Source organism: Gavialis gangeticus, unplaced genomic scaffold (assembly GCF_001723915.1).
Source record: "Gavialis gangeticus isolate Ggan-Ray unplaced genomic scaffold, GavGan_comp1, whole genome shotgun sequence".
Taxonomy (NCBI): Eukaryota; Metazoa; Chordata; order Crocodylia; family Gavialidae; genus Gavialis; species Gavialis gangeticus.
In genome coordinates, this window is record NW_017728992.1 from 161,205,020 (window position 1) to 161,230,855 (window position 25,836).

General features: G+C 44.7%; 1 protein-coding gene across 1 annotated transcript in view; it reads right to left on the bottom strand.

The window, feature by feature from the left end:
* The window catches only part of RGS22 (regulator of G-protein signaling 22), a 106,878-nt gene extending 82,627 nt beyond the window's left edge, over positions 1 to 24,251 (bottom strand). Inside the window, exons 1-4 of the mRNA XM_019528000.1 lie at positions 24,082 to 24,251; positions 23,449 to 23,477; positions 18,203 to 18,265; positions 3,055 to 3,276 (exon numbers count right to left, since the gene is read on the bottom strand). Coding sequence (XP_019383545.1) covers positions 3,055 to 3,276; positions 18,203 to 18,265; positions 23,449 to 23,477; positions 24,082 to 24,106 — 339 coding nt within the window. The 5' untranslated portion in view covers positions 24,107 to 24,251. The remainder of the gene's footprint in view (positions 1 to 3,054; positions 3,277 to 18,202; positions 18,266 to 23,448; positions 23,478 to 24,081) is intronic.
* Positions 24,252 to 25,836: the final 1,585 nt, after the last annotated feature.

Genomic DNA, 25,836 nt, shown 5'->3' on the forward strand with positions numbered 1-25,836 from the left:
GACATGGGGGGGGGGGGTTGTAGTTTTACAACGGCTGTAGTACCACAAAAACTAAAGCAGTATGGGCAGCCATATATTCAAAGACCCCTTGGCAAAAGACAACAAAGTTGCCACAAAAGGCACGCTGTCTAGCTTTGGGGTGATCACCCAGCCTCCAGTGAAGTCTGTCAACTGACAGGCTTCACCATGAACTCTTGCCACCATGACCACAATATCTAGCTGGCAGATGGCCAGAGCCCTGTGGCCTCCAGCTGCTTGCTACCTGCACATTTATAGGTCTGGGAGGCACCCAAAGCCAGCCATTCTCCCTGTTTCTTGGAGGTGGGAGAAGAGGAGTGGGCAATTGTTGGGCAGCCTGAGACCTGAGTACTTTCCTAGTAGGCATTCCTAGGCCCTAGACTCCCACCCTGTCTGGAATTTTAAAGAGTCTATGGGCAGCCCAAGAGCCCTTTAAAGTTCATGGCTCTCCTGCTGCCTGAGAGTGCCACTGCCAGGGCATCCCCACTCTCAGGAATCTCAAGAACGCTTTAAATGTAATGGCAATCAGGCAGTTCAGCAGTCCTTCAAAGTTTTTGATGTTTGAGCTTCCTGAGAGCTGGCATTCTCCTCCATCCCACCCCTAGGCAGCCTCTGCCACCACTGCAACAATGGTGAGGCAAACTGCAAGCTCCCTGACAACTTGCTGTTTGGCAGGTTGTCAGAGAATGAGCTGCTCTCTCTCCCTCCTGCCTCTCTCTTGGAGTGGGGAAGGAGGAGCAGGGCATGATAGTGAAGGACTGGAGACCTGATCAGGTGTTAAATTTGTTCTGGCAAGGCAAAGATGTTGTCTGAAGCAACAACTTCTTGTCATGGATCTGCCATTTTTGTGGCAATGCTTTATCAAGGGATAAATTCCTGTAACATCTGGCATGTTACAGTTTGTCTTGGTAAACTTGCATATAGCCTATAACAAACATCATGTCTGTCGTTAAATAACTCGGGCCCTTATATAACACAAAATAGGGCAGTACTGTCCTCTGCCCAACTCACGTGAGAGGAAATAGTAGGTGGGGAAGGTTAGGGATATGGAGCCCAAGAATGCACAGGGAAGCTCAGCCAAAACCCCACAGACCCTAAGACGTGACAGAGAAGGATATATTCAGTTCTTCAATTCCACTGAGATCAATGCAGCTGGTTATTTCAAAGCAGTGATTCTTAATCACTTTTTGGTAGTCAACCTGACCTTTCTATGTCAAACCTCATTACACTGTGGCCAACATTACTTACTGATTCAACTACTGGCACTTATGAAATTAGCTCATCTGTACCAGTTAGACTAAAAATAGCTTCCCTTCCTGTGTGATCTCAAATTAGCCATTCCAAGAAGCAATCACTTAGAATGCTGAAAAACTTTCTTCCACTGTGCCCTTTGACAAGTTTTTCAGTAACCAGTGAAAGTCCCCTATTTTTAGCATTGTGGTAGATTTTGCTTCCTTTTTGCCCTCTCTCAGCATTGGACATTCACTTTTCTTTTTGATCTGGAAGCCAGTAATATAGCCCCATTAATATGCTTACAATCTGACACTTGAGATTTGTATTGGCATTGACTCAACTATGTGGGTCTCTCTAGTTAAGATCTGTATTTTTCTAGATTCTATGGAATCCCTTAGATGTGGTTTTACTCTTTCTCCTCTTTAACCAAAGTATTTTTCCTGTATAGTTACTAGCAAAGTATTATGGTATCCTGTTATAGTTCACCTTCCATTATGGGCAAGCATACCTGCTTCACAATGCTTATGATTAACAAAGTAGAGATGCAATCAGCTACAGCTCCTTGATTTTCCTTCTCCCTGGCCATAGCATAGGTTGATGGCTGATTAGTTCCAAAACACAGTAAAACAAGCATGACCAACCTACTGTACATGCAGTTTCTGCATGCAACACCCAGCAGCTCAGAAAGGGGCCAGACAGCACAGTGGTAGATAGGGCAGGGACCAGAAAGCAGAGCATCAGATCCGGTGGGGAGCACAGGGCACAGAACATAAAGAAGATGCCCACCAGGAATGCAGATGCCCAGGATGCTCATAGAACATAAAGAAGATGCCCACCTGATGCCCCTCAGATCAGGCAGGGGATAAGGATCAGAATGACACTCAGGAAAGGTGAGGGATAATTTGTGGCATGCTTGCCAAAAAAAGGTTGCCCTCCACTGCCCTAAGACATTAGAACAGTTTTGAATGGTGTCTACTGGAGTCATGTAACTTTCTTGATTATATCACAATAGCATAAGTGAATAAATCAAGTACCACAGTCTGCTGAAATGTACTTTTCTTCTGCAAAAGTACAATTTAAAGGAAAACTCCAAGGACTCCTTATAAAGCTATCTGTACTCTCTTGTATTCTCTAAGATGTTTACAGTTAATATTGACTTCATTTCTATGCTAAAACTAAAGACAGAGCCACTAAAGCAAGCAGAGTAAAATATTACAGCAGGTAGTGGCTACACAACACTAGGAGAAGAAGGTTTCCCTGAAATTTATTTTATCTTCCAAAACATCCACTTAGCTAAGTCAGTTCTTGCTTGCCAGAATTAGTGACTTATGCTAGCTTTACCCATCAGGGCTAACACGAGTTAAATATGTAAGTCTTCTGAGAACTAATGGAAGAGACCCATACATATTGCCAGACCATGAATGAGCTCATAGCCACACAACTGCTAGGCACAAGTTAAGGCAGAAGACTGAGATGCATTAGTTTCAATCAGTTTGTACATTCCAAGGATCACCAGTAAACTAATTGTTGTCATAATATTAGTGAGCAACATTTTTTCCTTAATATTAAAAAGCTTCAGGCCACACAACTAAATGATGGTCTAAAAAATGTACAAATGCAGTTAAATTTACTTGTATGAGACACATGGTGATCTGAAGGCATAATTTGGCTCATTGTAGTATTTTCCTAATACTGTACAAATGAACATTTTCCCCCAAGCTAGCAAGTCAAACACAACAGTATCTACTGTCAAAATGTCTACAAAAACATTTAAATAAAAGGCACTGGACAGAACATGCTTACCATAATCCTGTAATTTGGGTTAATATTTGGGTCTGAAGAAGCACTACTCTTTTTGGAGAACTGCCCATCATTCTTTGCCTTCCTTGTAACATTGTAAATGGGATTTGGAGGTTTCTGAGCATGCAGTATTTTTTTAAGCTGGCTTTCCAGGCGCAGAGGGGTGTCATTAATTACTTCAAAAATCCCAAAATCAGGATTAAATTTAACTGGCTGTGCAAAGGTCTGCAAAAGAAATTTTTGAAAAGTTATAATAAGGAAAACTTTCATTTGAGAAGTCCTGTTTGTGCAGTATAAAAGCACCCTACAGAACAGAACCTGGTATAAATGGGTTTCCTTCTCTTTCATTTCAGGACTTTTGCTTACAGCATACTTGCCCCTCTCTTTTCATTGTAAGGTTTTCCAATACAGGTTTCCCTCGCTTTATACTGTACAGGCATTCCTGGAAAACAGCGCATAACTTGAATTCACATAAAAGGAACCCACTTTACAGTGTAACAAATAGGGATACGTTCCAAGACCTCAACTGTACTGACCCCCAGACCCATTTCTATCACTTTTACAAGACAATTTTGGTACTCATCAGCAGCAGACAGTACACACAAGCACAGGGCATTATCATAATGGGGATGGCAACTACAAAAACACGTGTTGCAGACAACGAGCAAGGAGCACAGATCCACATAGGAGACTATAGTTTGGTGCGTGTCACTCCCACAGTGCACCGCACAAAGCAGCTGGCTGCGGGCTTCCACCACACCGATTGCATAAGAGTGAATTTACCTCACATATAATGAATTTTATTTATTTATTTTAAAGGCCTGTCGCCTCATATAAATTCTAGTAAATCAAAAACTTAGTAAGAGTCAAGACTAATATTCCCATCTCAAGTATTACCATATACTGCCAATTCAATTAGGGACTGTATGACCTATGTACAACAGTTCCAATCCCATCTTCAGCTATGTACATGCAACTTTTGTTGACTTCACATACACGTGCATACCTAAAAGCAGAGTAAAAGCTTGTACATATCCAAAAGCAATCATTAGTTTTTTCTGTCTTTTTTTTACTGTAAACCAAAACTAATTCTTTTGCATTCAAACTTCAAGAAATGACAATTATGAAGATTGTATAAAACATACAAACAGTTCACTATGAAGTTGGAGGCATTCTGCTTTAAGAAAAAAAAAAATAAAAAATCAAAAAATGAGAGGACAAAAACTTAAAGTGGCTAGTAACTATCTTCTTTTCCCACACAATAATATTAATTGAATTTAGTCTCTTTTGGTGAGATCCTGTTTCATTTCACACCAGTATAAATCCAAAGTAACCACACTGAAATCAAGCATTTTTGTTGCTCTTCTCCAAACTTCCCACAATTTAGCAATAATGAGATGCCCAAAACTAAACACAGTATTCAAGTCTGGTTACACTAGACTAATGGAAAGGCTCTATATTTCTTTCATATCCTGCAATATCTTTATGTAGAGGCCCTGAACCACCAAAGTACTTTAGCATGTGATTAAATTAAGCATAAATAGTTCCTATGCCTTTCAGGATTTATTTGGTCAGAACTAAACACCCCAGAACTGTATTGGCCAGGTTGGCTGCCTGATTTCACCGTAGTCATGTCTAATTTTCTGTATGCTGTCACCCCTGTGTCTTTTCAGCATTAATACTTTCCAGGTTTTTGTGGGCTTGATGCTTTTTTCTCTAGAAGTACTAAGGTGCAATTTTAAGACTGGGTTTGGTTTGGGTTTTTTCAGTAATATGTATTTACTCTCTTATGTTCAGAATGCCTCCCAACTTAATAACTGCAAATTTCATTTACCTTCATGCTTAATTTTTATAACTTCCTGACTTTGAGTGATTAAGCCTTTATAATGCTTACATTAAATAAATGTATTATTTAATTTCCTATACTTTATTAAAGGAGAAAGGGAGAGAAAAAAATAAAAAGCAGGACTCGTTTGCAGAAAAAAGCAAACAAGGCATGTAAATTCCATAATCTGGAACTATTTGACTACACATTACTAGATTATTTTAGTTCTATGGTATTTAAATTGAAAGCTAACCAAAGACAACATTAATTTATCACTCGTATCTACTTTTACTCAATCTTTAGTAACTCAGTTCTAGGTCTAGATTTTTCAATATGCTTTCTAATTAACCAAACAAAAAACATCTGGCAAGTTTAATGTAGTGAAACAGATGCCAATGACAACTTTTAAATATGAATTGTACTGTCATTTTGGATGTCTGACCACAAATCATTTACAAGACACATCTACTAATGGAATGAAAGAAGTAAGACTTCAAATAATGCATATTAGACCAAAAACAGATACATTAATCTAAGATGCATTTTTCTGACACCAGACTTAACATGTACACAGACACACAGACACGCGCACACACACACACACACACGCAAAGCCAAAAAACTCTACTAAACAGATCATTTCATCAGACCCTCAAAGAGAAACATCTCAGAATAAATAAAACCTTTCTGGGGAAGGAAACTTTTACTCCTTAGTTAAATAAAATTACAACAGAGATTTCTTCATGAAAGTGTGTACTATAACAATTTTACAGATATGACAAAATATGCAGTAAATCCAGACCTACTCTTTACTCAAAACCCTTCCAAGAAAAAAGAAAAGGTAAAATTTGAAATGTAAATTTTGGCCTGGTTTAGCCATTCTTGCAGAACACTCTCCTGCTTTGGCAAGCCATAAATTTTGCTGAGAACTAAAATACACTAGATGTGACCAATATATTCCAGCATGCAGGACTTTCATTCAATTTTAGAAAAGCAAAGTACAGACAAGCAAATGCTGTTTTCACACTGCTGTATGGGAGATACCTTAATAAGTAAACATTCAGACATAAATGGTTGACAGCAAAATAACTTCTCAGATGTTAAATGCAAACAGCTGAATATGTTTTTGGATGAAGAACAAATCAAATATAATGTTCAGAAACCTATGAGCGATCAAATTAATTGTAGTGGTGGCCAATGTCCCTTTTTCCTCCCAAAACAGAATACAAAACAGCATCTCTCTCCATGTTCCTAGGATATTGCACATTTATCTCTATAGGTCATGGCTTTATAGCCGTCAAATTTACTTAAATTCATTCAAGAATTCTCCTATATTCACCACACCCCAAGGAGAATCATTCACCCTGACTCCACAAACACTGAATGAGGACACTGCACCTGTCAGAGGGCCCTGACCAGGCAGAAAATAAGTGGAGTAGAGGAAGTTAAACAGCTTTGAGAATCTAGTGAGAAATTCTGTCTATGTGTAAGTCAATGGCAAAACTCTTTTTGATTTCAACAGTGCCAAGATTTCACCCCCAACTATAAATAAGGACTAAGTTACAAGCAAACATCTCAGATCTCAATAACATAGAAGAAATGCTCCTTCTTTGTCTGTCAGTCAGTGCACTCTCAGTATATTTTTACACACATTCAAATAATCTGGGAAAATTCTCTCAGGTTTGTCCTCCTGGTAGAGAAAATTACCCAGAGCCACATGTACAGATATTTGATTGCTGAGGCCCTGACGAGTGGAGAGCTGGCAGAGCTGATGCTGTGATGTCAAAGGCATTGCCCTGTGCACACATCTCAGCTTGCTCATCAGACTCCCTTAACCTACCCAGGAACAGGTGGCAGCAGGCACCCCTGACTGGCTGACCCAGACTGCCCATGGTCAGCCTGAGTTCCCCTATAGTACACCATGGGGATTGTGAAGGGATGTACTTTGCTCCCTACTGAAGCATCGAAGTCCAGTGAGCAACATGCTGTTTCCCTGGGTGGAAAAAGGAGGGAATGCTGGAGGGCTATGTTCTCATCTGAGAGAAACCACAGCATGTACAGTCATTCATTTTCCCGGGAGAAACTCTCCTTGCTGTGATTTAACTCTGGTTGTTGCCCATTTTTTTTTCTCCTGGAGAAGCCATTTTTACCCTGGGAGGAATAGCCTGAATATCTGTACACTTGTGGTTGCTCCTGGGAGAGTAGGATACACACACGGGGGGGGGAATGCAGGCACAGCTCACTCCAGGCGGAAGGGGGCAAGCGGCAGCAGGTCATTGCCCCCACTCCCAGCACTGTTGCACACACATCCTCTGCTTTCCACACCAGCTGGCAAGCAGCGGCAGAACAGAGCCCCCACTCCCAGTGCTGATGCAAACGCGGAGCACTGGGAGGGGGACTATGCTTTGCTGCTGCCTAGAGCAAGCTGTGCCTGCACTGCACCCTGTCCTGCACTGGCTGGGCAAGCGGCAGCAAGGCATAACCCCCGTGGCTCCTCACACCAGGGCAGAAGCAGGCACAGCCAAAGGAACTGTGAGAGAAGCCCGCATGGCTGCCCTCCCTGGCCCCATCCCTCGCCCAGCCCAGCCTAGCCTAGCCTCCTGGCACTTTAAAAAAAAAAAGGACTCACCAGCTCTGGCAGTGGTGATCAGTGCCTCTGAGGGCTCATGGCAGAGCCCCCCTGCGCAGCGCGGGGCAGTGGGGATCACCACCCTCCCCTGCCTGGCACCCGTGAGGCAGCTGCCCCATGGCACAGGTGCAGTGCAGCTTGGCAGGGCGACACGCACTGTCTAGGAGCTGGGGTGGCTCCACGTGTCAGCTGGAGCCTGGCACCACTCAGCCCCAGTGGCCCCAGGTCCCAAACAGCAGGCAGCACCCTGCCAAGCCATGCAGCACCAATGCAATGTGACAGCTGCAATGGAGGCTTCTCCCATGGCTAACCCTACCTGAGAAGAGGTAGGCACAGCTGGAGGAGCCGTGGGAAAACCTGCAGCTGCTGGGCTGTGCCTGCCTCTCCCCAGCCAATCCAAATCACTGAACCTCTCCGAATCAGCACCAAATCTTCCGAAGCCAATTCGGCCAAATTGATTCAAGACAATGATCCATATCTACGAATCAAATCAGCATCCTCCAAACTGCCCGAATCTGAATCGAATACTTCCTTATTTGCACAGGCCTAATACACACACACATATATATGTATGCTCCATGCCCCGCCTCCATCCACGCACCGGGAAGTCCCGGGGCTGCAGCTTGTGGTGGTGGCGCTGGGAGTCAAATGGCGGCGAAATCTGGGGTGGATGCAGCATCCTCCCAGCACCGCTGGTGCCCGCTCCGAGCCCAGCCCCTGTGGAGGAGAGTCCCGCACAGCCCTGGCTGCAGCTTGCCCTGCCCCACACATATCTGGGGGGGGGCACATGCTCCCCTCCATGCCCTCCCAGGGTGCAAGCAGGAGCTGCCCCACCCCATGAGCTACGGCTACGGCCCCCCCGCCCCATCTGGGCAGTGCATGCCCCTGCCCCTTCCCTCTCTGCAGTGGACATTGATCTGCCCTGCCCCCAATGCCCCTTCCCTCCCCCTCCCCTTCCACCACATGGACTTACCAGCTGAAGGCAGATGTCGGAAATCGGATCAGTATTGGCCAATATGCTTTCTTAAATATCAGCTATCCATATTAACCCCAAAAATCTCTATTGGTGCACCCCTAATATACACACACATGCACGCGTGGGACATAGGACTCTTCAGCCTGGAGAGGGGAAGGCTCGGGGTGACTTGGTGGCAGCCTATAAGTATAAGGGGGGACCTGGGAGAAGTTGTTCACACATATATGTACACATGTATGCGCGCACACATACACACATATACATATATACACATACACAATCTACTTTCTCTTCACCATTTAGCATTTTGTAAACCCTTATCATATCCCCCTTCAAGTGCCTCTTTTCTAAACTGAATAGGCCTAGCTTCTTTATTTTCTTCTGATACGGAAGCCCCTCCATACCACTAATTATCCTTGTTACCTTCCTCTGTACCTTCTCTAGTTCTTCTATATCCTTTCTGAGATGTGCAAGGCCAAAACTGGGCACAGTAGTCAAGAAGTGGGCATACCATTGATTTTGAAAGGGGCATAATGCTATTTTGTTTCATTTTCAATTCCCTTTTTAATAATATCTAACATTTTGTTTGCCTTTTTTAATGGCTGCTGAGCACTGAGTTGATGTTTTTAGGGACGTGTCCACTATGACTCTCAGATGCTTCCTCTGTGGTAACAGCTAATGCAGAGCCCAGAGTGTAGGTATAGTTTGAGTTATTTTTGCCCATGTGCATCATGACACATGGGACCAGGGACCAAAGGCAAAAGGTATGCATGAAAAGTGGTTGTTCCTTAAGGACACGATCCTTGAAGCACAAAGGAAATCCATTCCCATGCAGAGAAAAAACCACAGATGGGCTGAGAGGCCCTCTTGGCTACACAGGGGAATCATGGTCCTCTTAAGAAAGAGGCTTATAAACAATGGAAGCTCAGGGAGGGCCCCAAGGAGGACTATTCCACGATGGCTCACATTTGCAGGGAACAGATAAAACAGGGTAAAGTATTGACCGAATTTAGATTAGCAACAGTGAACAACTGTTCACTAAGGCACTCCCAGGGAAGACCAGGACCAACGGATACAAACTCCTGGAAGGCCACTTCAGGCTTATAGTTTTAGTTTGTAGGGTCGGAAGGGAGTCCAACCCCCTGCCATGGCAGGAAGGAGTACTGGTCAAATGACCCCAGCAAGGTGTTCATCTACCCTCCTCTTAAAGACCCCCAGGGTAGAAGCCAGCACCACTCCTCTTGGAAGTTGGTTCCAGATCCTAGCCACCCTGACCGTGAAGTAGCACCTCCTGATATCTAGCCTAAATAGAAGATTTTCTTCTTGTTATCTCACTCACCCCAAGTCACCTCAGCTGGGACTTGAATCCAGATCTCCCACATGTTAGGCAGGAATGCTGCCACACAACCACCACTGGTGGCTTAATACCAGGAAAAAATCCTTCACAGTCACGGTGTCCAGACTGTGGAATTAACTGCCTCCAGAAGTGGTGCATTCACCTACCCTGGAGGTTTTCAAGACGAGACTAGACAGTTACCTTGCTGGGGTCACCTAACCCCAGTTGTCTTCCTGCCTAGAGTTGGGGATGGGGGCTGGACCCGATGATCTGCAAGGTCCCTTCCAGCCCCTAACAATCTATGAATCGGGAATCAAGGACAACAAGTCCTTCTTTAGGTACACAAGGAACAGGAGGAAAACAAATGTGGGGCCATTGCTCAACAACTCAAAAGAGCTGGTTACCAGTACCCATGAGAAAGCTGAACTCCTGAATGACTACTTCGCCTCAGTCTTTCACCGGACCAAGGCGAAAACCACACCAGGTAGAGCAGAAGATAAGCATGGTAGGAATAATAGCTTTCCTACTATTGCCGTACAATTAGTGTATGACCAATTACAAAAATTAGACGTATACAAGTCAGAGGGACCAGATGATCTTCATCCAAGAGTGCTGAAAGAGTTGGCCAAAATCACTGCAGAACCCCTGGCAAAACTCTTCCACAACTTGTGGCACTCGGGAGAAGTCCCTGATGATTGAAAGAGGGCCAAAGTTGTGCCCACCCACAAGAAGGGCAGGAGGGAGGACCCAGATAACTATAGGCCAAATCAGCCTAACTTCCATCCTAGGGAAAATCCTAGAAAATTTCATCAAGGAGTCTATCTGCGATGAGCTTGCAGAAGGTAAGATTCTGAATGACAGCCACCATGGCTTCATCATGGGCAGGTGTTGCCTTACCAACCTCGTCTCCTTCTATGACCAGGTAACTCTCCACCTGGACACAAGCGATCATGTTGACATTTTATACCTTGACCTCCAAAAGGCCTTTGATCTGATAGCCCACAATGTCCTTGTGAGAAAATTGGAGGACTGTACGCTTAACTCCAAGACAGTCAGGTGGGTGAAAAACTGGCTGCAAGACAGAACCCCGAGAGTCATAGTGAATGGAACTGCGTCATCCTGGCAAGAAGTGGGCAGCGATGTCCCACAGGGGTCGGTGCTCAATCCAGTACTTTTCAACACCTTTATTAATGATTTGGATGTGGGGGTGAAGAGCTCACTGGCCAAGTTCACAGACAACACTAAGTTATGGAGGAGTGTGGTCACACTTGAAGATAGGCTACAGTTACAGGCAGACCTAGACAGGCTAGCAAGTTGGGCGAATTGGAATCTAAGTTCAATGTCAAAAAATGTAAAGTGCTCCACCACGGGACAAGCAACCCCCAACACACCTATAGGCATGGCGGCACCAAACTGATTAGCACCATGAATGAAAGGGACCTGGCAATAATAATAGACCACAGTATGAATATGAGCCGGCAGTGCAATGCTGTAGCCTGTAGGGCAAATAATACTCTGGCATGTGTCAATCGATGTATCTCCAGCAAAACCAAGAAGGTGATTCTTCCACTCTACTCAGCACTGGTGAGACCATAGCTGGAGTACTGCATCCAGTTCTGGGCACCACACTTTAACAAGGACACAGACAAGCTTGAAAGAGTCCAAAGAAGAGCCACCCATATGATTCATAGATTCTAGGGTCGGAAGGGACCTCAGTGGGCCATCTAGTCCGACCCTCTGCCCCTGGCAGGCAAGAAAAGAGCCACCAAACCTGGGATCATGTGATTCCAGACAGGTACCTGTCCAGTCTCCTCTTGAATACCCAAGCACCACCTCCCTTGGAAGTCCATTCTAGATCCTGGCAACCCTGACCGTGATAAACTTTTTTCTAATGTCCAGTCTAAACCTACTCTTCAATAGCTTATAGCCATTGTACCTTTTTGTTCCAGGGGGTGCCTTGGTAAACACATCATTGCCCACTTCGTGTTGCTCTCCCTTTATAAATTTGTATGCCACCACAAGGTCCCCTCTCAACCTTCTCTTGGAGAGGCTGATCAGAGTCTTACATGGCAAGCCATATGAGGAAAGGCTGAGGGATCTGGGATTCTTCAGCCTGAATAAAAGAAGGCTGAGAGGGGACATTATAGCAGCTTACCGCTATACTAGGGGATTACATCAAGGGCTCAGTGAGCAACTATTCACCAGGGCACCTGAGGCGAAAACCAGGAGTAATGGCCACAAACTCCAGGCAGATCAATTCAGGCTCAACGTTAGGAAAAACTTCTTCATAGTCAGGGTGTCCAGACTGTGGAATATGTTCCCTCCTGAGGTGGTACAAACACCTACCCCCCCCCCCCCCAAGAGGAGACTAGACAGTCACCTTGCTGGGGTCACTTGACCCCCAGTTATCTTTCCTGCTTGGTGCAGGGGGTTGGACCTGATGATCTTCCAAGATCCCTTCTGGCCTTACAATCTGTGAATCTATGAATCACTTTATACATTCAATTTCATTTACCATTTAGTTGCCCATTTACTCAATAGTGCAAGATTCTTCTCTAATTTTTCACAATTCACCTTGGTCTTTACCGCTTTGAATAATTTTGTCATTTGCAAATTTGACCACTTCCAGGAGCGTACAGTTGTGCAGAGCTCTAGTCAAATATGGCTGCATGCTGATGCATGCCCCAGCTTTGTGCTGCTGGCTAGCCAGAGCTTCATACTGCTGCACGCCCCTGGCACTTCACAGACATGTCCTCAGCTCTGTACTGCAGAAATGTAGCTCCATGCAGCCACGCACCCTCAGACTCATGCTGCCAGCCAAACAAGAAGCCTCTGCAGTTTGGATCTAGCCTGAGGTCTGGGTTGGGTTTGACACCCCGATGTAGCTCTCGTGGTAGGACACAAAGAAAGAAGAGTCCCTTTATACAGCCAGCATTCCCTAAATGTTTTGAAACTGAATGTTGGACACTAACATGAACTTGGATTGCAATGGAGAGGTTTACAAAGAGCATAGTTTACAAACTGCAAAAGAAATGTGGTCCTGTTCCCACACTGCTAATCCAAATGTTGAACCAGAGGGAGCTAACTAATGACCTTAACTTTCATCTACCAATAAACAACTTTCCTCTAGTTTATGAATACATGGGTCACAGTGGTTAGGTCTAGAAAAGGTTATCGCCATCTGCCCAGCTGGAAATGGAAATAAGCCTATAACAATATATCTGTCATAAATCTTCATAAAGTAACACTGATCTTAAATTAGTCACTGAAGCAGATGTAAATTGTTTGAATGTTATGTAACCACTTTTTAGCCTTCTCAAGTCACCACATTTCAGTCAAACAAGTGTCCTTTTGCTTCTTCTATGATTTTATCTTTCAGAGAGCTTTTCCTTATGACCTACCTTTCATTAAAGTAAGTATCATTTCATGTCAGAAAAAATCTGAATAGTATTACAATAACGTGATTGTTTAAAAGATGCACTGTAAATTACAGCAGAATATAATTCAGTTTCCACACAGAGTCCCTAATACTGTAATTTTAGCATACACTGGTGGTGGATTATAAATCAAAAGAGGCAGCCTCTTAAACTAAGCATATGCTACCTCTGATTTGTTGCATTAAGTCACACAATATTCTTCAGTTTAACTTGTTGCCTAACAACTAACACACCTGGGTAATAATGTTTCTAGGCAACGGCTATATAATCACAACAAGGATAAAAAGATGGAATTTTCAGTGCAATGTTTTAATGAAAGTGTTCTGAGAGGAAGAGGAAAGTTGGGAATATAAAGCATTCAGACCACAGTATTCCAGGTATTAATGGAATTTAATTTTGAAAAATGAAAATCCTCTGCAAGAAAATCAAGAGAGAAAATAAAAGCAATGAGACCATTATTAATAAAAACATTTAATAAATAGTCTGTTTCCATTAAAATCTACTTAGAATAAATGTGGAACATAGACTCTATGGCACTGTCAATCCCATAATGACTCAGCATTCATGCACACACTGTGACAAGACAGGAGGTGGGAAGCCCAGTGACACCACAGCATCTTGTCACAGATAGTCCTGGCCTCCACTGGGTTTCTTACATTCATGAACATCCAAGGTCATACAAAGTTTAGGGGGTCAGACTCCTTTCCCACCCATCCCCTCTGACAGAACAATCTGGAGGAAACTCAATGGAAACTTAGGGTATATCTACACAAGGCAAGGCAGACGTATACAAAGATGGCACAGCTCATAGTGGCAAAGATTTGCTCAAGGTCAGACTGATCACTGTATTTTGAGGTCAGGAAGGATTTTTAGTCCACAGTCAGATTGGTACAGACTGTGGAGGGTTTTGCTTTCCTCTACAGGCCCTTTTCTGGGGATCTCTCAAGGGTATTTTAACAAACTTTGCAGCAGCAGGATGTTAGCTACTGGGACCTCTGCTTTATCTGTGGCAGATTAAGGTGTTATGTCTTGTGTTGTGCCTGGGTTGACTGTAGTTTTACTAGGAAGTTAGACTATGGATTTGTATAAGATGGTTTGGATAGGGATGATTCTGCCTCTGGCAGAGGGTTGGACTAAGTGAACTGTGGAGGTCCCTTCCAGCCCTACTTCTCTATGATTCTATAAAGATACTGAAGCTGGCTCTGCACACACTGGGCATGCCTGTATGTGTATTAATGTGCTTTTGTTAAAAACCATTAATTCTAGTACCTCTGGGAGCTTTTACACATGCTCCTGGGTTGACCGAGAGCTGCTCTAATTAAAGCACCACACCATTTAGGCTAGATATCAGGAGCTTAGGCTAGATATCAGGAGGCGCTACTTCACGGTCAGGGCGGCTAGGATCTGGAACCAACTTCCAAGTGAAGTGGTGCTGGCTCCTACCCTGGGGGTCTTTAAGAGGAGATTAGATGAACACCTTGCTGGGGTCGTTTGACCCCAGTAATCTTTCCTGCCATGGCAGGGGGTCGGACTAAATGATCTACTCAGGTCCCTTCCGACCCTAGAAACTATGAAACTATCTAAAGTATCAGCATCTCTGCACTTTAAACTGGTGGCAGGGGTGCTTGAACTAAAGCTTGTTTGACAAGCTTTACTTAAAGCACCCCCCACCACCATTCTGAAGCACACAGACACTGATACACAAAATGCAGGAGGCTACTGGAGTGCAGTAATTCCCATACTCCAACAGACTTAATTAATCAAGTCTGCTCCAACACACTGTAATTACAGCTCATCGGAGTAGGCTCTGCACTCGTGTACAGGCACTCTATATTGTGAGGTACCAGGAAAATGCACATTAGCCTGTCTTAATGCTAGAGGTGTACCGATACATCAGTCTGATATTGGATCGGTAGAGATATAAAGAAAACTGGCTCTCTTGGATATCAGCCCAATGGGGCCAATAATTTGGTCGATAAATACCTGTGCTGCATGCAACTGCAGTGCAGCACTCGGACAGTGAGGAGCACAGCCAGCAACATGGAGAGCTGCCTCCAACTGGTAAGTCTGGTGTAGTGGAAGGGGAGCGGGGAGGGAAGGGGCGTCAGGGAGGGAGCAGATCGATGCCCCCCATGGTGAGGGAGGGGCATGCGCTGGCCAGGTGGGGCAGGGAGGAGGAGCCACGGCTCATAGGGAGGAGGGGGAGGCGGCTCTTGCTGTTGCTCACACCCTGGGAGGGCATGTGCCCCCAGATCTGTGCAGGGTGGGCCAGGCTGCAGCCAGGGCTGGGCTCAAAGCAGCAGATGGCAGTGCTGGGAGGATCCTGTATCCACCCCAAATTTCGCTGCCACTGCACTCCCAGCACTGTGCTACCAGCTGCCTGGCACAGCACTGGCTCTTCCTGGTGGGTGGGGTGTTGAGACAGGGCTGTGCCGGGTGGCTTGTTGCAGTGGCACTGGGAGTGGAGTGGCAGCGAAATTTGGGGTCGATGCAGCATCCTCCCAGCACCGTTGGCACCTGCTCCGAGCCCAGCCCCTGCCGAGAAGAGCCCCGTGCAGCCCCAACTGCAGCCTGCCCACCCCGCCCCACGCAGATCCAGAGGGCACACCCCCCCGTGCCCTCCTGGAGTGCAAGCAGCAGCAGCAGGAGTCACCTCCCCCTCCATAAGCCACAGCTCCACCCCGCCAACCTGCCTGTACAGCGCCTGCCCCTGCCCCCTCCTTCATCATGGGGGGCACTGATCTGCCCCCCATGCCCCTTCCTTCCCCCTTCCACTGAACTTACCAGCTGGAGGCAGCTGTATTGGAAATCGGATGGGTATTGGTCATTAAATCTCTATCGGTGCACCCCTCCTTAAATATCGGCAGCGGCCCCAAAAATTTCTATCGGTGCACCCCTACTTAATGCACATTAACTAAAGAGCATTTGGTGCCTATACACAAACATGGAGGCTGCTCTGACGTGCTGTAATTACAGCACATCAGAGTAGACTCAATTGAATCTGCTGGAACATGGTAATTACCATGCTCCAGCCAGCCTCCACAACTCGTGTATTAGCATTCCCACTCTTCAAAATGGTGGCGGAGCACTTTATCTGAAGCTTGTCAAATGAGCTTTAGATAAAGCACCCCTGCTGCCGTTTTGAAGCACAGAGACACTGGTACAAGAGATGCTCTCAGAACCACTCTAATTAAAGCGGCCCCGCCCCCCCCAACCACACACACATACATAAGCACCCCCGGAGCACGTGTATAGATGCCCATAGTTTTTAAGTGATGCTTAATGCCTATTAGCCTATTTTAATGCACATTAACTAAAAAGCATGGTTTTAGTGATGCTTTAATGTGCAATAAAATAGGCTAATGCACATTAAAGTACATTGCAGACACACCCACTAGTACCCAAACTGCAGCAGAGTTGTGTTCATGTGGTATTGCATCCAGACTAATTGGCTCTGCTCCTCAGAGGGCATCTCTGCACCAGATCTTTCTTGGACTGCTTCTCTAATCAAAAGGAGAGGAACCATTGCCGAGTCCTCTGACAGATATTCAGTTTAAAGAACAATGTATCTAAGCCACAGTCCCAACAATTGTGCCTTCTGCCATGCCACATGCGCATGGCACGACACACAATTTTGAGACCAGGATTTAGATCTCTGTTGTACCACACTTACTGGTGCAGGGCGAGCCTGGAATATTATCATGATCCCAGGCTCCCACTGCACCAGCAAGTTGAAATCCAGAGGCCAACAATCAGCTGATCAACAAGGATCTGAAGCCAGTAACAGTCAGGTCCCCAGCCAACAATCAGCTGATTATTAAAACCCAAGCTGGGGTTTTTACAGGTCCTGACACATGGGGCTAAGAGCATGTACTGCTAAACTGGACCCCACATGGAGCTTTAAGGGTCTCAGCACATGGGGATCCTAGGACCAGCCTGCCACAGCCTAATCCCAGAGTTTTCATGCACTGAGACATAAAAACACGTGTCCTACCCAGTTGGATAGCACAGTTTTTACAGATCCCAGTGCACAGGGATCAAGTTAAAATGCCATGTGCTGCTCAACCAGGCAACACACTAGGTTTGGAAAGTACCAGAACAGCTGTGTCTTGGACCTTGGGGCCGTCCCATGCTGGATACCAACGATCAGCTGAGTGCTGGGATCTGTCATGGGTCTGCCCTAACCAGCCACATGTTTAATTTAGGGCACAATACAAGCAAGCCACAAAGTTGTTACATGTTACATGTGGAATAACTTTGTGGCTCATTTACTGTATTATCATATCTTCAACTGACTTGAACATGTAGCCAGGTTACTATTTATGGAGAGATTAACCTGTTAGTCGCATCTTAACCAAAATGTTTCAGGGGCCTGAGAGGCAGGGATAATTAGCCTCACAAAAACAGCTACTCTCATAGCAATTTACTTGTGAACAAATTCACTGGTGTGTGAGAACAACTGCAAAGCTAACTCTAAATCAAACCAGTGGAGCTGATTCATGGTGGCATTTACTCCAAAATCACTAAAAGAGAGATGTATTCAGACCAATATCTGCAAGTATGAATGACTAAAATAAGTCAGCCTCATCCACTAAATAGGAGTGATCTGACTTGAGGTGTTTTGCATAATTATTAACGTGTCTTTTTCATATCTAATTTGTATTATTTTGATGCCCTGCATGTACATGTATAAATCTACTTGAGACAAGAGAAATGCATCCCAAGAAGTCAAGATATAAATCTAGACATGAGCAGAGCTTTGCTGAGAATAACATCTAAAGAAATGAGAGAATACCATTGAAACTGAGCTTTTAAAAATGTAAAAACAAAAAAAATCCAATACCAAAAAGGTAACAGAATATAAGGTTTTGTTAGATAGTCTGACCTATTAGTAGTCACAATAAGGATTTTTCTTGAGTTTCATAAGAGATTGTTACAATGTACTTACTGGAAGACTCAAGAATTCATTGAAGTAGTCCACGAGCATATCGTCTGTCGTTAAATAATCTTCCTGTGGGAACATAAAAAACACAAGGTAATGTTAACAGTAACCTATGTTAACATCTATTTGTTATTGTCCTAGACAATAAATTGCGTCAGAATATGTAATGAAAACTTTTGGGCAAAAACAGCACTTTATCTACATTATTTTTTTAATTCACTGTACATCAGTGATGTGGGCAGCACTGCACAAAATGCATATTAATATAAGTCCTCTGTCAAGGAACTTGCAGATAAAAAACTAGAAAAACTAAAGGTTTATAAATGCTTAAAATATGCATATTTTTCCTGGGGAAAAAACATCTGCAAGTAGTCTCCATATTTTTCAACTTGGTTACATGGTCTCTACCATCTGTACCAGGGAGAGAAGGAATGTTCCAACTCTGTGGAGCCTGCTTCATTCCCACACCACGATCAGTGGCGGGGTAGCTGGCACGGAGAAATAAAAGGGAGTTGGCCAGTTCACAATTTGTCCCACAATATCAAATAATAGTATGCAAGATTTTGTGACTGCCCAGACTGGGAGTTTTTCCACTGACTTCATTGGGAGTAGGACTGAGCCCTGTGTTCGCGGTTAATATATTTACTTTATTATTTCTAATACAAAGGGCACCAGTGAAATACAATTCAGATTTTGTTATTTTCTTCTCATGCTTGCCAGATCACTAAGTACAGAGCCCAGTCTTGCTTCCATTGAAGTCAATGGCAAAATTCCTATTCATTTCAGAGGGAGCAAAGTATATTCTGTTGGCTTTTTCAGTACTATGAACTTTATCAGAAAGAATCCCATCTAATTTATAAGATCAGTTTCTTAAACATATTGTTATTTCTGGCCTTAAAAGCTGTCTGTTAACATGGGTCAAAGTAAAAAATCGACTACTTGGCATTGCTATGGTTCTTACAAGGGAAAATTTTGCCTGCTATTCCATGACAATGAAATCTGTGCAAATGGGGAGTGGCATTTGGTGCAAGGTATACAGAATAAGAACACTGCCTCAACTAAGACACCAGGTCACACTCAGCTCTGCACTGGCTTCTTGTGCACCCTCAATCAAGGCTAGAAAGAACATGAGTGGGTACAACCCAAAGAATTTAGGATAATCCCAAATGGAAGAATTGGGATCAGAAAGCTTGAGCCCAAGCACTTTAGAGTGAAATTAGTAACTGACTTCACTTTTTATCAAGCCCTGAAGCTCCCAGTTCAGCAATGCATTAGTGCACATGCTTGATGTGAAAACTTTTTGTTAGAAACAGGCTGGTGCCACATTTCAAATGTGTGCAGTTGAATAGATTTGATGGTGGCTGGATAAATATGACACTATTAACAGTAATATTCCCTTCACTTTAATATTCACTTCACTACTCCAAGTGAACTATTTGAAACAAACTATTAATTACTAGCTAAATTAGAAACCCTATAAATATGCAGGTACATGTGTTTTTGTTTGCCAAGTACATGTTCTCTATAGTCCTATATAACAGCAAGAAACACAAACGAACTCATTCATTAATCAATAAAAATCTTACTACACTATTAACACTGGCTTTTGCCACTTACTGAATGTATTTGGGCAATTTTTAAATAATATGAGAACACAATAAAAATTTTCCATTACATTTCATAGATTCATAGATGTTAGGGTCAGAAGGGACCACAATTGATCATCGAGTCTGACTGCCTGCATAGGCAGGAAAGAGTGCTGGGTTCAGATGACCCCATCCAGATGCCCATCTAACCTCCTCTTGAAGACCCCCAGGGTAGGGGAGAGCACTACCTCCCTTGGGAGTCCATTCCAGATTTTGGCCACTCTAACTGTGAAGAAGTTCTTCCTAATGTCCAGTCTAAACCTGCTCTCTGATAGTTTATGGGCATTATTTCCTGTGACTCCCAAGGGTGCCTTGGTGAGCACAGCCTCTGCACCCCCATGATGAATTTACAGGCAGCCACAAGGTCCCCTCTCAACCTTCTCTTGCGGAGGCTGAAGAGGTCCAGGTGCCCTAGTCTCTCCTCATAGGGCTTAGCCTCCAAACCCTTAACCATACAAGTGGCCATTCTCTGGACCCTCTCCAGGTTATCCACATTCTTCTTGAAGTGAGGTGCCCAAAACTGCACACAGTATTCCAACTGCAGTCTGACCAGCACCCGATAGAGGGGAAGTATCACCTCCTTGGCTGTATTTGTCATGTATCTGCTGATGCACGATAAAGTGCAGTTAGCTTTGCTGATAACTTTGTCACACTGACGACTCATGTTCATCTTGGAATCCACTAGGACTCCGAGATCCCTTTCTGCTTCCGTGCTACCGAGCAGGTCATTTCCTAGGCAGTAGGTGTGCTGGACATTTTTCCTCCCCAGGTACAGCACTTTGCATTTCTCCTTGTTAAACTGCATTCTATTGTTTTCTGCCCATTTGTCCAACCTGTCTGGGTCTGCCTGTAGTTGTTCCCTGCCCTCCGGTGTGTTCACTTCTCTCCACAGTTTTGTATCATCCGCAAACCTGGACAGAGCACACTTCACTCCCTCATCCAAGTCACTGATGAAGACACTGAAGGGTATTGGTTCAAGGACCAAGCCCTGCAGGAACCCACTGCCCACGTCCTTCCAGGTCGATACCGACCCATCCACCACCACTCCCTGGGTATGACCCTCTAGCCAATTTCTCCACCCACCGGACTGTGCAATCATCCAAGTCACAGCCTCTTAATTTGTTCACCAGTATGGGGTGGGATGCCGTATCGAAGGCCTTCCTGAAATCTAAGTAAACGATATCTACCCCTACTCCTGCGTCCAGGTGCTTTGTAACCTGGTCATAAAAAGACACTAGATTAGTCAGGCATGATCTACCTGCTACAAACCCGTGCTGGTTTCCCCTCAGCATAATTTTTTCTGCTGGGCTCTCACATATATGAGCCTTATTAATCTTTTTGAAGACTTTGCCAAGGATGGAGGTGAGACTGACTGGCCTATAGTTGCCTGGATCCTCCTTCTTCCCCTTCTTGAAAATAGCGACCACATTGGCCCTTTTCCAGTCCTCGTTTAGCCATCAACCTTACTTGCATTTTTTTTAAAGTTTACACATTTAATATTTACCCATTATAGTTTATGAAGTTTTATTTATATAACAGTTTAATTTTTTTGTGGCAATAGCAATTTTGAATCCTTCTCCTAGTATGCTCTCTGGTGAGCATTCCATGTTATTACTATTGAAAGGAGTCTCATGATTTCAATAGGCAGTCAGGATACATTACCAATGGGCCTGAATATACAATATTTATGCAACCAAAACTCCCACTGATGTAATGGGGAGGTTGGCCTGCATATAGTACAGGTATCAAGGGTCCTATTTCTGTCAGTCTTAAAGCAGTGAAGAGGATATTGAAATCATTTTGTCAGTGGTACACTGTAAAATTCCTGTTTAGATTTTGTATGGAAACATATCTGATGACACTCTATCTATTATATATAATAGCCTTTCCATGTCACTGCAGTGAGAGTGCTAGTACAGATATACAGAGATGTTATAAGATACCCAAGGAGGGTCTGAACACAGATAGAATTGGTAAGGCTTTAGGGAACAGCAGATCAAATGCAGCTTCTATTGAAAATGAAAAACACTCACAAATAAAAAAAAGTCAAGTGCTCAGTTTAAATGCGGAAGTCTTAAAGTGGATAAATAAACCCTGGTCCTGTGAACCACACATGCACCCAAATGAAGCTCCCCTTTTATCAAAAGGAACTATCCACATGGAGTGGTTTAGGTTAAGATGTTATAAATATGTCCTGATATACTTTTAGTTTACTTTTAACAGAGATTGACTTCAATTCTGTCATTTATTGATACTAGATTAATACCTAAAGGTCCCAATAAGAGATAGAGGAAAATATGTTTTAAAATATACATGTTGCATGGGGGAGTCATAAAGAGAAAACAAACCTATGTTGAAATGTTTAAATTATCATATGGTGAGAGACAAAAAAGCAGACACACAAGCCCATAAAATGGGGGGAGAAATATGGAGGAAATCCTATTAACTAATTACTTTTCTACCGTTGCAATGATGGGGCATTGGCAGTACGTTCCTCTCCTCTCCCTCTTCCTTTGGCATGAGTGTTCTTGGTATTTCAGAGATCATGTCCCATAGCAGGAGTTGAGAGTTTGAAGTGGTGATTTTGGAGGTTCCTTTGGTTTACAACCGCCTGCGAACATAGTCCTCTATATTCACAGGCAGTTGTGAACATAGTCCTCCACACCTGACTGCCCTTTCCAGTCCTATCCTCCTATATTCTTATTATACCAGAGTTGGTAGCAGAGGACAGTAAAGGTGAAGTAGAAGTAAGCTCTGCAGAATCCATCCCCAACAAATCATAGCTTCCAGTTAAGTTCACCAGAGCACCCCAAGGGATGACATGGTCCAATGGTCACAAACTCCTCCAAGACTGTTTTAGGTTGGACATAAGGAAAAACTTCTTTACTGTCTGAGCCCCCAAGGCCTGAAATAAACTCCCTCCAGAGGTGGTGCAGGCACCTACTCTGGATTCTTTTAAGAAATGTTTGGACGTTATCTTTCTGGGATCCTTTGACCCCCCGCTGACTTCCTGCCCTGGGGCAGGGGGCTGGACTCGATGATCTTCCAAGGTCCCTTCCAGCCCTAATGTCTATGAAATCTATGACATATTTCCTTTCTTCCTCCAGGCCATTGTGCATCTTTATCTTGCTTTCTTACTTTCATCAATGTTTTGTTTCACCCATAGGTGGCTGGTAGGGGGTGCACAGGGGTGCACGTGCCCCTCCTGACAGCCGATACTGATGCTGTCAGTAGGACTGGTACCCCCCTGACAGGGTCAGTGGCTTCTGCAGGTGTCCCCCCACCAGGTTCAGGAGGCACCAGTCACTCATGGCTTCACCTTTTCTAATGCCACAACGTTTTCTTCTTGTCCAAGCAAAACTTGCAAGCAAAAACAAAAGACGTACCACCAATAAACCAAAAAAACCTATGTTTCTTTCTTTCGTTTTTTTAAAGAAATAATATCAGAAGGAGCAATGCTCCTGCTGGGAGTAACACGCCAATGCCCACTTTTGTGCTGGAGAAATAATAATAATAATAAAACAACACGCACTAGTTTAGCACCACTTGTTATTTTTTGTACAGTACCACAAAAATAAAAATGACTAGCTCATTAAAAATACTTACAAAAACATCTTCCGTTATATCTGGAGGTTCTGAAACATAAATAGAAAATACTGTATATTATTCATCTGATACATTTTCAGTGCAGGTTTGCTGGAATCTCTTTGATGGGGCACACAAGATCAACAAGTGTTGTGCAGAAAATAAGCAAGCAATGGGCCTCAATACACTTCCTGAGGTTTCCAAATTAACCTGATCTGAGGAAAGCGAATAAAGTCTAAAGAAACATGGGGCGGCTAATCCCAAGCAGGTAAAGATCATGAGGTTCCCCTGCTCCGCAGCACCAATATAATGAGATTGATTTCTGAGCGGCTGGTGTTTAGGCTACTCTTGGTTCACATTCCCCACTGCCCCTTGCAATCCTGAGGACTAGGAATGTGCTTTTTAAATGAAATCCCGGATTCTAGCATGATCCGAGGGCTGCCGGGTATTAGGTTTTAAGAATAAACATCAACGCCTGAGGGGCTGATGATAAAATGATGAGAAGTGGCAACGCTGGAAGCGAAGCCGGCTCGCCCCAAGCCTGGCCCGCAGGAAGGCCCGCGCTTTTCGGGCTGAAGGCGGCACCGGGCGAGCTTCCCGGGTCCCTCCTCCGGGCACAGCCCCGAGGGGCGCTCGCCGGCGGGGCTCACGTACCTGTGGTCAGCCGCTTCTGGCGCATGGCTCGGAGCGCGGCCCGGGGGAGGCCTTCCCGGCTGCCCGAGGACAGGTGCGGGGCCCGGCCGCGCCGGGCCGGGGTTGCTATGGAGCCGCAGACAATGCGTGGGGCTGGCAGCGTTTCTCAGAGCCACGAGCAAAACAGGCTCCCTTCCTCCCCGCAGCGCCCGGGCCAGTCCGGATGGGGCCGGGCAGAGGCAGCGGGGCCTCGCGGCGCTGCCGGGCCGCCACGTGGCTGCACAGGGGCAGCCCCTTGCCCTGCAAGGCCCGGCGGCGGAGGGCAGGGGCAGGCTGGTGGCGCCAGGGGCTTTCCGCGGCCTGGTGCAGTACCTCCATTGTGATGCATTTAGCACCGCTGGCCTTGGGCACCCGCCCGCTGCTGCTCCGCCAGCCCGGGGGCCTCGGGAACGCGAGCCAGGGCAGTGCGAAAGGGCTTGTCCTCGTGGCGGACTCCCCTGCCCGCAGTGGCCTGGGCCTGGCTGCTCCTTGTATCCACCAAAGCGACTTTTCATCCATCCTTATATTTAAAACGATGTTTGCGAAGGAGTATCTTCTTCAGCTGGGATGTTCAAAATGTTAGCCAGCCCCCTCCCGCGGGAACTCAGCGGGGTTGGGGCACCGCTCTCCGCTAGGCCAGTGTTTCTCAACCAGTGGGAGGCGCCTGGCTGAGAAACCGGTGGCGGGACACGAAGACATCGATCCAGGCGTCCCGTGCAGTGGGAGGCAAAGGTGGCGTAGGTGGGACTTCAACTCGTTTCCCGATTGAAAAAAATCAAAGTTTGCACTTCAAAGAGATGAATCTGGAACAGTGGGGTTTTGTTTTTATCATGGTGGGACCAGGGTTTTTTGACAAAAAGGTTGGTGGGACATAAGATGCGAAAGGCTGAGTGAGAACCACTGCACTAGGCTACTTGGATAATCCCACTTCTTCAGTTCAGAGACCCTTTTCATAATTACATTTTTTTCCGTTTGTGGTAATAAATCAGTCTTGACTTTTGTGTAACGTTCATTTTCTGAGATTTCTTTGTCAGTATGTTTTTTCTCCCCAAGTATAAATTGTGCTTAATCAAATATCCCTATTTCTTAAAATGAAGTTCCTTCCCAGAGTAAGTAATGTGCTGAGAACTAGCCAGATTAGAGCAGAGGGACTTGTCTTTACTCCGGAGTGAGGATATTGCTGGAATCTGAACTGCGATAAGGGATTATAAATTAGACGTGTTTAGCACTGAAAGGAAAATGTTACAACTTTCCAAAGTTAAGCAGGAAATTAGAGCCAGGAATCAACATTCTAATGTATCTAATTGTCTAAATGAAAAATTGTTAGCTGTAAGTGGGGTTGATATGAAAGCACTATCTTTTCCTTAAAACAAAGCGTAGACCTTGGAGCAATACCTCTCAACCACGTTAAGCTTAAGGCACTCATCAGGAAATGTTCTTAGTTTTCACTCATTTTTGACTACAGAGAAATAATAGAACAATTATTTTGTTGTATAGAACATAGCAAGACCACAACAGGGCAAAAGGTTTTCAACCCTATGGATTCCTTTTTGAAATTTCTTGGTTTATCTTGTGAATCACATTTGCACACTTAACAGTGGTACCCTATGGCACCCTTGAAAGGACCTCAAGGCATCCTGCTTAGCATATTAGAGCAGAGGTTATCAACTGGGGGTATGCATACCCCTAGGGGCACTTAGAAAGGTCTTCGGGGTACACACAGGTGGGCAGACAGGG